This window comes from Lactuca saligna, chromosome 3 (assembly GCF_052625555.1).
Source record: "Lactuca saligna cultivar CGN05327 chromosome 3, ASM5262555v1, whole genome shotgun sequence".
Classification (NCBI taxonomy): domain Eukaryota; kingdom Viridiplantae; phylum Streptophyta; class Magnoliopsida; order Asterales; family Asteraceae; genus Lactuca; species Lactuca saligna.
Window position 1 is genome coordinate 202,673,200 of NC_136419.1, and position 15,557 is coordinate 202,688,756.

Consider the following 15,557-nt stretch of genomic DNA (forward strand, 5'->3'; position numbering starts at 1 on the left):
GGTGAAATAGTCTCCGATACCCGGTCGAGAGGACCGAAGGGGAGGCCAGCACCCAGATATGCTAGGCAGTATCCGGTCTAAAGGACCGAAGGGGAGGCCAGCACCCAGATATGCTAGGCAGTACCCGGTTGAGAGGACCGAAGGGGTAGGTCGAGCACCTAGATATGCCTGACAATTTATGTATGTGATTGTATGGTATGTGGTACGATGGGGGGGGGGGGGAACTCACTAAGCTTTGTGCTTACAGTTTATAGTTTTGGTTTCAGGTACCTCTTCATCAAAGGGGAAGAAGCTGGCACGGTAGCGACACATCATGCGCACATGATTGGTTTCCACATCATTTAGATTTCCCTGGGATTTATATTCTGGTATTTTGATTGGTGGTATGATTTGGGTTTTACACATGGTTTACAATGTGATGTGGTTAATCATACAATATTTTTAATTATTAACGTTTTCTAAAGTAATGTTTTAAAACAAAAATTTTAGACGTGAATATTGGGTCATTACAAGTTGGTATCAGAGCCCTGGTTTGAGGGATTCGGACACACCTTCGGGGGTGTTTGAACTCAAATCGAGGGATTAAAGGATTTTGGAAAGAGAAAATGTTTTCTAAAAGGGTTAAGTATAGGGTTTTAAGAAAGGACAATGTGTGTGATGTGCGCAACCGACCAAGCTCAAGTAAGTATTCCCCAATGTACCCATACAAGATTATTTATGTTTATCAGTTTCTGTAGAACAGCATGCTAGAATGGGACTAAGAATCTAGGAGTGATGCCTTATGTGCCTGCTTTATGTGCTTCAGTATATGAAAGAGCTGCATGCTAGAGCTGAGTAGACAGCAGTAGGGTAGCCTGTTTAGGTTATTCCTGATAGTACGAGTTTAGCATTGTATGCTAGTTCAGTTCTCTCTTCGAGGATAGAGTTGCTTGAGATTGTTTTCTTACGTCCAAATGTTGTTTGCTTTGTGCTATGTGGGCCTTGAAGTGATGGGAGTTAACTGTTAGGTGAATACGTTTAAGTCACATGTGATCAGGGTTGAATAATCTCAGAGTGTTGGATTTGACTCTATCGCGTATCTCTTGTTTGAGTCTTAACCGTTGTAGAGATGAGTCCCTTACTCGAAGGATTATCCGAGCCTCAGCACATGTGATTGTATTCAGGTAATAGTTAATTGGCATCACCAAGAGGCCTTCAGCGGCTGAGGACTGGGTTGGGTGGAGTTAGAGGTTTCCTAGGGTAAGCCTAGGATAATGAGTAGCTGTGATCAGCAGTAGGGGAAGGGACCTGGTCGAGTCGAGGCGGTTCTTGGGAAAGGTACGGATAGATGTGGAAGGTAGTATGGGCCCGTAATACTGAAAGCATAGGATCCGTACCCGAACCGAGGAAGGATAAGATAAGACTAGGGGACTAGTAGTGGTTGGGACCCCTCCAGGGGTATCAGTATCGCTAACAGTTGTTATTTCTTTGTATTTCAGAATGGTGGTACTACACCCGAGACCAACAGTTGGCAGTCCAGGAGAGGGATCGGGTTCGGGATCAGGTTCTGAGCCAGTAGATGAGAGGCTACGCGAGTTCATCGCGTCAGAGATCACCAGAGGTATCCTTGAGTCGACCCCCATCATCTTCGGGTCGATCAAGGAAGGGATCATCGAGTTGATGGAGGATCGCCTCAGGGCGTTCAGGAGCGACATGGCATCTGGCCAGTCAGGATCTCGCACGCTGTCCTTTAAGGACTTCAGGGGCAGCGGTGCGCCGGATTTCCACGGGGTGAAGGACCCCATTGTTTCCAGGCGATGGATTACAGACATCGAGTCTGCACAGTTGACTAGCTTCCGCCCTGAGGGGTCGAAGGTGAGGTATGCAGCAGGGTGTTTACGAGACCGAGCTCGAGATTGGTGAGAGTCAGTGGGTGACTCTTTGGGAGCCTCAGCTATCGAGGCTATGACTTGGTCGGACTTTGTGACCAGGTTCAGGGAGGAGTTTGCGCCGGCTGTCGAGCTTCAGCAGCTGGCCAAGGAGTTTTTGGATATGAGGCAGAAGACTGAGACTGTCGCGGAGATCACCGCCAAGTTCTGGGAGAGGGCACTGTTGGTGCCCCAATATGCGGGTGATGAGGACATGAGGAGGACCCGCTATCATGACATGCTCCGGGCTGACATCCGAGAGCATGTTAGTTTTTCAGCTTGCCCCACCTTGGACTCCATGATTGCCAGGGCAAGGGAGAGAGAGATAGATTTGGAGCACATCCGGAAACGGAAAGCGGAGGATGGACAGCCAGGAGGGGCTTCGGGGAAGAAGCCCAAGGGATCAGATGTTGGGCCGAAAGGCCAACAGGGATGGGGCCGCTACAGGAATGCGGCAAGACGCACGAGGGGGCGTGCAGGTTGGGATCATCAGGCTGATACAAGTGCGGCAAGTTTGGGCACTTTAGCAGGGATTGCACTACTCCGGCAGCAGTTGTTCCGACATCGGATTTGTGTGTTTCCACTGCAACCAGAGGGGCCACAAGAAGGCCAATTGCCCCCAGTTGACAGGTTCAGCACCGGTAAAGGCGCCAGCTCCAGCGACCCTGCGGATCACAGATGGCCGACAGGGCAACGCAGAGGCTCCAGTGGTGAGGAGCTGAGCATTCCAGCTGACCACCGAGGAGGCACGCGCAGCACCCGATGTGGTGACGGGTATGATTATTTTCCCTCTCGTTTATTTATATGATGTTATGATATTGATATGTGCCCGGTATATGTATATGTGTTAGGATCGTTCCATGTGAACGGTATCCCAGTCCAGGTGTTGTTCGACTCGGGTGCATCCTGATCGTTTGTGTCCCTTGCGTTTAGCAAGAAGTTTCCTGAGTCTTCGGGCATGCTGGATTGCCCTTTGGAAGTAGAGATTGCTGATGATCGATCGGTGCGAGCATCAATGGTATTTCGGGACTACGTATTGCGTTTGTTCGAGGAGCGCTACTTGGTGGATTTGGTTCCCATTCTGTTGCATGGGAACAAGGTGATCATAGGCATGGACTGGTTGAGCCCTAATGGGGCGGTGATAGATTGCGCGCAGCAGCTAGTGCGAGTCAGGACCCCAGGTGGGGGAGAGTTAGTGATTCATGGCGAGAGGCCACAGTGCGGACCCACTGTATGTTCAGCAGCGAGGGCTAGACATTACCTTCAGCAGGGATGCGCAGGGTATGTTGCGTACGTGATGGATACCCGGGAGGCGGGTAATGCGACCGTGAGCGAGGTTCCGGTGGTGCGAGATTTCGCAGATGTTTTCCCAGAGGAGCTTCATGGGATACCTCCGGAGCGACAGGTGGAGTTCAGGATTGACCTCGTTCATGGTGCGACTCTGATAGCCAAGGCTCCATATCGACTGGCTCCTCCCGAGATGCAGGAGTTGTCTACGCAGCTGCAGGAGTTGCTAAAAAAGGGATTCATTAGGCCGAGCAGTTCACCCTGGGGAGCCCCGATTCTGTTTGTGAAGAAGAAGGACGGGTCGCACCGGATGTGTATAGATTATCAGGAGTTGAATAAGGTAACGGTGAAGAACCGTTACCCACTCCCGAGGATTGATGATCTCTTTGATCAGCTTCAGGGAGCATCTTGGTTCTCCAAGATTGATTTACGTTCGGGTTATCATCAGATAAGGGTCAGAGAGGAGGATACGCAGAAGACCGCATTTCGGACGCGCTATGGCCACTATGAATTCGTGGTGATGCCGTTTGGGCTCACCAATGCTCCTGCCGCGTTCATGGACCTCATGAACCGCGTATGCAGACCGATGTTGGATCGGTCTGTGATAGTCTTTATCGATGACATCTTGGTTTATTCCAAGACGCGGGAGGAGCATGAGGAGCATCTGAGAGAGGTTTTGGAGACCCCGAGGAGGGAGAGCTTGTATGCCAAGTTCTCCAAGTGTGAGTTTTGGTTGCGCGAGGTGTAATTTCTCGGACACCTTGTCAACCAGAACGGGATTTGGGTCGATCTGGCCAAAGTCGAGGCCGTGATGAGATGGGAGGTTCCGAGGTCTCCATCTGAGATTTGGAGTTTCCTAGGATTGGCAGGCTATTATCGGAGGTTCATTCAAGATTTCTCCAAGATAGTTGTACCCCTGACGCGGTTGACGAAGAAAGCCATGGTCTTTCGGTGGGGACCCGAGCAGCAGGCATCATTTGAGACACTGAGACAGAGATTGTGCGAGGCGCCAATCTTAGCCCTGCCAGAGGGCGTAGAGGATTTTGTGGTTTATTGTGACGCGTCTATTTCAGGGTTGGGCGCGGTATTGATGCAGAGGAGGCATGTCATTACCTACGCTTCGAGGCAGCTCAAGCCTCACGAGGCGAACTACCCAACGCATGATTTGGAGTTGGGGGCGGTGGTTTTCGCCCTCAAGATTTGGTGGCATTACCTCTACGGGGTTCGGTGTACCATTTACACGGACCACAAGAGTTTGAGGTACCTCATGGATCAGCCGAATCTGAACATGAGGCAGCGTCGGTGGTTGGATGTGGTGAAGGATTATGATTGTGAGATCCTTTACCACCCGGGAAAGGCCAACGTGGTGGCCGATGCGCTTAGCCGCAAGGCGGCGCTGATCAGGGATATTTGCATGAGGATGACTGTGGTGACTCCCCTGTTGGAGCAGATTTGGGAGGCTCAATAGGAGGCTATCAAGGAGGGACATCGGAAGAGCGAGCGTGTGGTGGGTCAGGTTTCCTCCTTCGATTATGATAGTCGAGGACTTTTAACTCTACACCGCAGGGTGTGGGTGCCGTATCACGGAGGCGTGCGCCAGATTTTGATGGAGGAGGCGCACAAGTCCCGATTCTCTATTCATCCCGGGGCGACGAAGATGTATAGGGATCTTCGTCTCAATTATTGGTGGCCCTGCATGAAGCGAGATGTGGCATGGTACGTCGAGCGGTGCTTGACCTGCAGGAAGGTCAAGGCCGAACATCAGAGACCACATGGGAAGATGCAGCCGTTGGACATCCCGTTATGGAAATGGGAAGACATCACGATGGATTTTATCACAAAGCTTCCCAGGACTGCGCGTGAAGTAGATTCGATTTGGGTCATCGTGGATCGATTAACAAAGAGCGCCCATTTTATTCCGATCCCGGAGAGCATCTCGGCCGAAAAGTTGGCCGATATCTACATCAGGGAGATAGTAGCGCGACACAGCGTGCCAGTGTTAGTGATATCAAACCGAGATGTGCGATTCACTTCCAGATTTTGGAAGAAGTTTCATGACGAGTTGGGCACTCGTTTGCATTTTAGCACCGCCTTTCACCCGCAGACGGATGGTCAGAGCGAGTAGACCATCCAGACTTTGGAGGATATGTTGCGGGCATGCGTGTTAGATTTCGGTGGTAGCTGGGATACCTACCTTCCCTTGGCTGAGTTCTCATACAACAACAGCTACCACACGAGTATTGACCATCCCCCATTCTAGATGTTGTACGGACAGAGGTGCAGGACCCCGATATGCTGGGGTGAAGTTGGCCAGAGGGTTATGGGGAGCACCGAGGTGGTGCTCGAGACGACCGAGAGGATCCAGCAGGTTCGGAGCAGGCTTCAGACTGCTCAGAGTCGGTAGAAAAGTTACGTTCTCCTGAAGGTGTCGCCTTGGAAAGGCATCATTCGATTCAGGAAACGGGGCAAATTGGGCCCGAGATTTATCGGACCGTTCACGGTTGTAGCCCGGGTGGGCAAGGTGGCGTACAGATTGGATCTTTTGGTCGAGCTCAGCCAGATCCACAGCACTTTCCATGTCTCTCAGCTGCGGAACTGCTTAGTGGATGATTCAGCAGTAGTGCCGTTGGAGGATATTCAGGTTGACGACAGCCTGAATTACATTGAGCGCCCAGTTGAAATCCTCGACAGGAAGTCGAAGGATTTGAGAAACAAAAGGGTGGAGTTAGTGAAGGTGCAATGGCAGCACCGCAAGGGTTCCGAGTGGACTTGGGAGTTGGTGGATGAAATGATGGAGCATTACCCCGAGCTGTTTCAAGATCGAGCAGCAGACTTCGAGGACGAAGTCTAAAATAAGTGGGGGAGATTTGTAGCACCTAGTTCCTGATATGTAAATCTTAATTGAGTATTTTCCTTTTTAAGCCTTGGACTCGGCGAGTCATAAGTCCGACTCGCCGAGTAGGGACGGGACCCGGGACACGTTTAAGTTGGCGACTCGGCAAGTCCATATCCTGGACTCAGCGAGTCACCGCTGTTGGATGGAACCCTAGGTTTCAGCGGTTTACACCCTATTTAATCCCCCTTTCTGCCCCCAAGCCAGCCCCATTCACCCTATAAGCCATATACCTCTTTCTAAGCCTTGTTTTGGTGGATTTGAAGCCATTTGGCGTGTCCTCTTGAAGATTGGAGTGAGTAGGGAAGGAGATCAAGAAGAAGAAGAGAAGGTCAAGCACTTGTGAGCAATTGCAGAGTGATATCTAAGGTATGGCTCGTTTTCCCCCTTGTATCCATGCTTATGGCCCCATTAAAGTCCTTCATGACTCATTCCCAAGCTTGTATGTGCATCATATTTCGAAATGAGTTGATTGGCCTTTAGATCTAAGCATGGTTGAGCTCCAGGAGCTCAAATCTACTACCTTTATGAGCCCATATTGCATATAAACCTTAGATCTACTCTTTTGGTGCATTTTGAACCCTAAAAACCCCATAGATGGATATTTACACGTAAAGTTGGAAACTTTGTGTTATTCATGCTCTAGGAGCCCAGATCTACGAATGGCATGGACTGGATTCGAGTAAAATCGCATTTTTAGCTCTTGCATGGAGCGGACTCGGCGAGTCGCTCATCTGACTCGACGAGTCTAGTCGCGAGTCTCCGAGTTTGTCCCTTTATAGCTATGTCGAGTTGTGTGGCGAGTCCAGGGTGGACTCGGTGAGTTGGAAGCCAAAACTCACCCATGGTGGAACTTGGCGAGTCGATGCCCAGACTCGGCGAGTTCAAGGCAACCTCCTTAGATCAAGATCAGACTCGGCGAGTTGTTCATACAACTCGGCGAGTCACAATATAACTTGTTCATCGAATGAAGATGAACTCGGCGAGTTGTTCATACAACTCGGTGAGTAGGATGAAGGACTTGAACATTAGTTTGGAAGGAGAACTCGTCGAGTCGGCGCCTAACTCGATGAGTAGAATCAGAATTTAGGTCAATCGTTTGGACATGGACTCGGCGAGTTGGCGAGCCAACTCGGCGAGTCGGGTCAACTAGAAGTTGACTCTGACTTTGACTTAGGGCATGATCAGGGGGTAAAATGGTCATTTTACCCAAATAGCGGTTAGAAGTTTTGACTAAGTGTTTGGTGGGAAATTACAGCCGGAGGATTTCCGGAGCAGCAACAGCAGCAGTCAGACTATTCCCACACAGATCAGCAGCTACGAGGTGAGTTACCTTCCAGTAGTGGTGGGTCTAAGGCCACAATGCCGGCCCACCAGTAGGAGATGTATGATTAGATGATTGTCTCTGTGATATTCATCTAGGGTTGCTACTACCTGTGTTATGTTTATGTTTTTGCATGATATGATACTATGTGCTAGTGATAATAGGGGAGATAGTCCCCAGGTTACCGGTCGATAGGGCCGAAGGGGTAGTCATGCCCAACCATGCTAAATAGACTATGTGATATATGTGTTATGTGGTAGGAGTAGGGGTGAAATAGTCCCCGGCACCCGGTCGAGAGGACCGAAGGGGAGGCCAGCACCCAGATATGCTAGGCAGTATCTGGTCGAGAGGACCGTAGGGGAGGCCAGCACCCAGATATGCTAGGCAGTACCCGGTCGAGAGGACCGAAGGGGTAGGTCGGGCACCCAGATATGCCTGACAATTTATGTATGTGATTGTATGGTATGTGGTACGATGGGGGGAGGGGGGGGGGGGGGAACTCACTAAGCTTTGTGCTTACAGTTTACAGTTTTGGTTTCAGGTACCTCTTCATCAAAGGGGAAGGAGCTGGCATGGTAGCGGCACATCATGCACACATGATTGGTTTTCGCATCATTTAGATTTCCCTGGGATTTATACTCTGATATTTTGATTGGTGGTATGATTTGGCTTTTAGACATGGTTTACAATGTGATGTGGTTGATCAAACAATACTTTTAATTATTAACGTTTTCTAAAGTAATGTTTTAAAACAAAATTTTTAGACGTGAAAATTGGATCGTTACAGTTTTTCTTTTTGTTATTTAATTATTTTCTAACTAAAAAACATAAAAATAAAATAAAATAAAAGAAAATCTCTCTCTCTCTCTCTCTCTCTCTATATATATATATATATATATATATATATATATATATATATATATATATATATATATATGGAAATTAGATCATGTTCTTCAAAATTATCTTCAATCAAGATCAATCATGGAAAATCCATGTATTCGATCAAGACCCAGTTCATCTCAGTTATCCGAATCGAATCATTAACCAAACCATTTCGATTAGCCTTCACTCCTTTGATGAATAAATCCAGTTCAACCAAATCGAAATCTTATTCAAGAAAATTCGAAACTCATCAAATCGAATCAGTACCTGGAACAGCTTCCCCAATCTAGGTTACATGTTACCGTATCTCCGATGAAGATCTTATGCAAACATATACCTACAAAATTAACCAAACCTTCTTGGTTCTTTTAGAGAATAATCACCATATTCAACTGGGTTAAACATGAAATACTTGTTCATACCTTCTCTGATTTGCCCATTTCAAATTATTAGGAGAGTAGCGTTTGATTTTATAGATAAAGGTGAAGAAATCTAGGTCAAAATAGAAATCTAGGTCGGGGGAGATAAATAGAACTGGGTCGGGGGTACTGGAACTTGGGTTCGATCGACTAAGAAATACAAACGTTTGGGACCTTGCTTTATTGATATGTAGATGCCAAAGCCATTGTCGATTGATGAAGACTTGCTTCTTGAAATCGTTCATGGATATAAACCACCTTCAAGACTTTCAATATGCAAACTAGAATTCGACTTCCTCAATTCCTCGGTTTCATCTTCTAGATCCTTCAATTTACAGAGCTTTAATTGAACTGTTGGATCAATCCCAACAACACCTTTGTGTTCACCCTCCAACATTTTTTCAACTCCTTGTTCCAGATCCAAGATTCATTCCTTATTTTGTGTGGTTTCCACTTGAAGTTTCCTCTTCAGAACTTTAATTTTAACTTTTTGCAACTTCAAGATCCGCTAAAAACTCCGTATAATCTACAATTTGTGCCTCTAATCTCTTGTTTTCAGTTTGTAAGGACTCGATCTTGAGATTAAAAATCTTAGCCTTCATGGTGTTTAGTTTAAGATGGTTTTAAAGCTCCATGATTGCAGTTTCTTGCTTCGGCGATGGAGTTTTTGATGAAGGAGACGGTGGCGGGATTTGAGGAGGCTAGGGATTTAGGGAGTGATGGTTAGATAAGAGAGAGAGAGAGAGAGAGAGAGAGAGAGAGAGAGAGAGATTTTCTTTTATTTATTTTTTATTTTTTTATTTAGAAAATAATTAAATAACAAAAAGAAAATCAAAAAACAAATGGAAAAGGGCAAATCCGTCATTTTTAGATTTTTTAAACTGATTTGGACTAACACCACAACAAAATGAAAAGTTTTGGACTACTAGTGCTAGTCCAAACCTGTTTGGCCCAAAGTAACATTTTTGGACATACCACAGGGGCTATTCTTGCAAATTTCTCTAAAGTTATATTATTGGTATTTTGTAAGTTGCAATTCCGGTCCATTTTAATATTTTAGTAACATTTTATGTCTCTTATGTAATTTGTTTTTATAGTTTTCATTTTCATTAATATTGTTTTCATTAATTATATTTTATTAATTGTTATTTGTAGTATTGTACCCAATATGATATACTTTCAGATTTTATTTTTTTCCGCATCTTTCATACATAATTATTAAGATATAAACTTTATTTTTATACTTTTATGGTTTACTTTGCAATTGGTTACCTTCGGACCTTTGATTTTTTCAGCAACCTACTTATGCTCTTATTTATTGAAGATGATAAAGGATTAACAAACGTTGAATGTAACTACAACTGTTCTGTTGCTTGATTTTATATGATCAAAATATGTTGGCTCAAGATCATCACCATAAAATTACATAAATTAGCATCACTATGGTAAGAAATAACATTGTAGTTTGCAATTTTGGGCTATAGTTGAAAGTAACTATGTTGAAAGTTGTCTCAAAATTTCTCCTACAAACATTATCCATGTCGAGCTGCGTTTTTCAATATATCAGATTTCCGCAGCATCGTACAGAGGGTCCAAACCCTAGTTATCTACAAAAAGCAACATAATCACTTCATGTAAGGACAAATTAGAACTAATTAGGAATGCTCGGAATAAAAAACAAAAGATAAACACGTAGACTGGACCATCTCAAAATAATAATTCCATTTTGTCTTTTTTAAATTATTCCAAAGTACCCCATCGAGCCTCATATTTGTTCGTGTAATGTTCAAAATCCAATGATGATTGGTTTGCATTTGTATATTTTGTGTTTTTTTTAACGACAGTACAAATATATACTAAACTACTCTTAAATTATCTCACATATGTTCACGGTGGAACTTGAACTCTTGATCTTAATGAGAGAGGGCAAATACCGCTGCACTAAAAGCCCTTTATTATTTATATATTTGATGTGTTTTAGGGTCATACAAAAATCATGATTTTCTTATGGGCTTATCTATCTATTCAAGATGGATTCTTTTTATCAATTTAATATATAAAATTCATAATCATATGTCACTCTATATAAATAACATATTACATAAACTATAAATAATAATAAATTATTAAACTCACATGCTTAAATAGTTAAATTCTAAATGCTATACATGATAACACATACTCTAAAAGTCTAAAACGTTTAACTTACATGCCATACATGAATTATTAAAATCATAAAATTGATTTGCATTTCTTTGCAACAAAACTCGTTCAATAGATTTTTCCTTTTGCCAAAACAACAAAAAACTGAAAACGAGATGAATTTGATCTACATTGAAACTATCCAACTCCCAAAAATTAGGGTCAATTTTGTTCGACCTTTTTATCAGTTAAAACTCCCAAAAACTTCATCATTCCAAAATCAAACAAAACCCCCCAATTGCACTGCCGAAAGGGCGGTGTTTTTACCTTTTCATCCTTCTTTATACGCTTCAAGTTTTCATTTTTATGGCCTCTTCTGCGATAACACGATTCTTTATCATCTTCACTCTGCTTCCCATAATCACACATTCTATCCCTTTTGTTCTCTTTCATGGTAAGTGTTTCTCTTCCTTTTTTGATCATTGCATGCTTCGATTTGAAGCGTCATGGACTTTAATTGGATATTGCGCAAAACCCTTAAGTTGTTCTACAGTTTTGCTTATTTGATGAAAACAAGTTATGATTTTTTTTGGGATTTATGTTTATCTTGGGTCTTGCTTTGATCTTGTTCGCGTATCATTCGATAGTTTTATGGGATTTTATCGTTAAATATTGTTTTTAATTTTAAGACTCATATGATATCTTAGGTTTCAAAGTTCAAACCTCTCACACATAAATTTGCACATGTTTAACCTAGATTTGGTGGTTTTATGTGGCTATTAGGATAATCTGTTCATGTTCGAAATTATATTAATATATACTCTTATATATGGTTACTTTGAGATACAATCTTGGTATTTAGGGGATTTTTTTGTTCTTTTTCAAATTGATTATACAACTTAAAGCTATATATTGTTAGATAATTGTAAATTTATCTCTTCTTACCTAAATATTCAAATCTAGTTAATCCGGACTTAGTCAGGTAAGCTTTCCCCATTAAGTTCTACCTTTTTTACAACTTTGCCCTTGTGTATTTTTCCTTTCATTTCCTAATGTGCCTTCACTTTCTGAAATATTTTTAACATTGTTTATTCAGACAACACTTAGCTTTATGGAAAAAGAAAGAAAGAGATAGGCTCTTAAATCATTAATTAGTTGAATCTTCTAAAGTTGTTTATTTATCATCAAACTTTTTATAATTATGAAAATCGTGTTCAAAGTTCTTGAGTTGTTTATATAAACTTTGTTTATAGGCATTGCAGATGGTTGCAGCAAGAAAGGAGTAAAAAATTTTACCGAATCTTTAAGCAAGTGGTCTAATACTCAAGGATATTGCATGTATTCTCTCTTTAATTAACTCTTAATTTAAAAAAAAAAAAAAAGAAAAAGAAAAAAAAGAAGCAATAAACGTTGACTTTTGCATTATGTGTAGAGAAATTGGAAATGGGGTTATGGATTCTTGGTTTATGCCCTTTGCTAAACAGGTGGTTTATCTTTATCCATCTTTTTATTACAATAGATTGTTTTCAAATTATTTTTCAAACATTCCTTTGTTTTAAGGAATATAAATTTTGATTTTGTGTTTTTGTCTTGTAGACAGAGATTGCATGTGAAAAGGTAAAGAAATTGATGACAAATCCCTTTCTTGAATCTTGATTCTATTTTTTTTTTGGTAATCCAAACTTATATATATAATATATATTGGACAAATTATAGGTGAAGAATATGAGTGAACTTAGTGAAGGTTACAACATAGTTGGACTTTCCCAGGTAATGATGATCAAATTGGAATTTATTTATTTATTTTTTACATAAAAATAATTTTTCTGATGAAAAACAGACTTTCAATGCGAGAAAAGGTGTAATCTTGTTATTCATTTATATCTTTCATTTTTTTTTCTATTACAACATTACACTTTTGATTTATATTCTTATTAAGGGCATTGTAGTCTGAAAAATCTACCCAATCGTAACATTTTATATTTTTAATCTTTTTCTTATTAAGATATTTTACTTTGAAAAATCCACCCAATTTTAGCAGTCAATTTGTAAGATATTGTTAAAAATTGATAGATTTTTCAAGTAAAATGATGTAATAAAAGTAGGATGCTATAAATATAATAAACAAATCAACAAAAGTAAATTGCTATTTCTTGCATTTATCCTTTTTTTTATTATTATCTTTTTTGCAACAACTTTGTCTCCATTAGTGGACTCTTATCATTCACATTGCTTTTACCTTTTTTTATGGAATGCAATGAGATGACATAAATGGGACCCACATAAATGTAATAAATGCTAGTATTTATTTTTTTTTTTTTTTTTGCTGCAGGGTAATATGGTGGGGCGAGGAGTTGTTGAATTTTGTGACGGAGCACCTCCGGTAAGAGCTTCCACAATGGTTGACCTGTGCTTTGACCAAATATATTATTGCCACGTCATCTTTCCACCAACTTTAACCACTGATTAAATACATTCTTCAATGATTAACCTCTTCCAATAGCTTTTTTTTTTTTTTTTTTTTTTATTTATTTATTTATTATAAATTTAACTAATTTATCATCATCTATCTAAATTGTCCTATAAAACATTAAAACCCCCTCATTTGGTTTGTCGTTTTCTAAACACATCATATTTTGAATTTTTGATACAAATATTTTAACAAAAAAAATATTACTAGACATTAGTATTTAAATACAGCTATCTCATGTCTTTATTTGAAATATACAAAATATGAAAAAAAAAAAAAGTATTATGTTATAGTTATAAAAGTAAATATAGCATTGAAAATATTATATACTTGATAATCGTTGTAATTTTAATATTTCCTAATTGAAGTATTATCAAATATTTAATAAATCAAAAAGCTAGTAAAGAAACAACAAATATATAAAATTTAAATATAATTAAGGGGGTAAACTGAAATATTATTGAATGAGAAGGGGTTAGATGTACAAAACCTAAAAACTGAAATAAGTTGTACTACATTTGGCAAACACTAAACTAATACCGATACGGATACGGATACTCAGAGACAAAAATTGCAATTTATGCAACAGTGTTTCGTCTTTTTTTTTTTTTTTTTTTTTAATAATATATTTAACCAATTAATAACTATAAATAACAGGTGAAGAATTACATATCATTAGCAGGTCCTCATGCAGGGGAAGCAGCTATCCCATTATGTGGTGTAAGTCTTGAATAATCTCAACAAATGTGTGTGTGTGTGTGTTTGACCACAAAAGTCAACGTAACTTTTTGCTGATGAAGATGAATTTTGCTTTTTGAAGTCGAGTTTCATATGCATTCTTGTTGATGATTTGATGGAGTTAGCAGTTTATAGTGATGTTGTTCAGGTGAGCTGAATTTAAGAAACACTAATCTACTTTCCATCTTTCTTATTATAGCATTGTACTTTCATATTATTTTTTAAAAGGGTAATTTGGTGAAAAATATTGTCAAGTGTAATGCTTTAATATGAAATAGTTTGAAATCACACTACACTGCTATAAATTATAATAATAAAGTAATCAAAATTACATAACTTTTCTTTCACTCCTATATTTATTAGAATAACTGAAAAGACAATGCTATTATTATTATTATGTTAAATTTTCAACTTATAATTTTAATGAAAGTATAATATTTTAATTCAAAGAAATAAAAGCACATTGCTATTTCTACAGGAACACTTGGCTCCATCGAATTACATGAGGGTCCCCACAGTGAGTAAAATTACTTATTTACCCCTTCATCACAACTTATGAACTTGAAGGACTAAAACGTCATTTTTGCTTTGTTAGGATCTTGATGCATACAAAGAAGGGTGTAAATTTCTCCCAAAGCTAAATAACGAGTTTGAAAAAAATGCTACATACAAAGAAAGATTCAGCAGCTTGCAAAATTTGGTGCTTATAATGGTAAGAATATGTACACATATCTCCTCTTTTTTCGTTTTCAATGTACAACTTTCACTGCATGAAGTACAAGTCACTTGAAATGTGTTTCAGGGTGATAAAGATTCAGTTTTGGTTCCCAAAGAAACCTCTTGGTTTGGGTACTTCCCTGATGGAGCTTATGAACCTATACTTCCAGCACAAAAGGTAAATCTTTATGCATCTATGACTTGTACTGTACAACCCATCAATGCATAGGTTATATGTATATCATTCGGTATAAGTGAGAATCCCAAGATCACTGATCTTTATACCGTGCATTAACGACTTGTACATTACAACCGATCACTTATTTATGTGTGAAGACTAAAAAGTATGAAACCGTGCATTGATGGGTTGTACATTTAAGATATGGAATCAAGGATTTTGTACATGGTACAAGTCACTAATGCATACCCATGATTCTTGATTTTGTTTATGTATTTATAGACGAGACTGTATATCGAAGACTGGATTGGGTTGAGGACACTGGATGAGGCTGGGAGGGTTAAATTCGTAAATGTGACGGGAGGACATCTTGAAATAACTGATGATGATATGAAGAAATACATTGTTCCGTATTTAGTAGATGAAGGAGCAGAAGCTCCTCAGAATCCGATTCTGATAGAATCAGAATCAGAATCGGATTCTAATGCCACGAGTTTTCTTAGCAGAAAACTCGGTGGACAACAAGACCTTCAATTAAACATTAACATTTTACATCGCTTGTGACACGGTTTCAATGTTTATGAGTTATTTTTTTCA

The 15,557-nt window shown here is 40.5% G+C and overlaps 1 protein-coding gene across 2 annotated transcripts; it reads left to right on the plus strand.

The window, feature by feature from the left end:
* The first annotated feature begins 11,071 nt into the window (after nucleotides 1-11,071).
* Nucleotides 11,072-15,557, plus strand: LOC145037753 (uncharacterized). Of its 2 annotated transcripts, XM_078986458.1 has the most exons (12): nucleotides 11,072-11,311; nucleotides 12,111-12,195; nucleotides 12,290-12,341; nucleotides 12,454-12,474; nucleotides 12,574-12,627; nucleotides 13,190-13,240; nucleotides 13,985-14,047; nucleotides 14,148-14,213; nucleotides 14,544-14,582; nucleotides 14,661-14,777; nucleotides 14,868-14,960; nucleotides 15,243-15,557. In XM_078986458.1, exons 1-12 carry the CDS (start codon nucleotides 11,224-11,226, stop codon nucleotides 15,522-15,524), a joined length of 1,011 nt encoding a protein of 336 aa, XP_078842584.1. In that variant the 5' UTR covers nucleotides 11,072-11,223; the 3' UTR covers nucleotides 15,525-15,557. The 2 variants fall into 2 exon arrangements, with proteins under 2 accessions (XP_078842584.1, XP_078842585.1); XM_078986459.1 differs by lacking the exon at nucleotides 12,454-12,474 and having other exon boundaries at nucleotides 11,111-11,311.

Bases quoted from the DNA above. Each gene is read 5' to 3' on its own strand.
- LOC145037753 (XM_078986458.1), top strand. From the start codon at position 11,224: ATGGCCTCTTCTGCGATAACACGATTCTTTATCATCTTCACTCTGCTT. The intron at 12,342-12,453 runs GTGGTTTATCTT...TTTGTCTTGTAG, and splicing joins TTATGCCCTTTGCTAAACAG to ACAGAGATTGCATGTGAAAA. The intron at 14,214-14,543 runs GTGAGCTGAATT...CTATTTCTACAG, and splicing joins TTTATAGTGATGTTGTTCAG to GAACACTTGGCTCCATCGAA.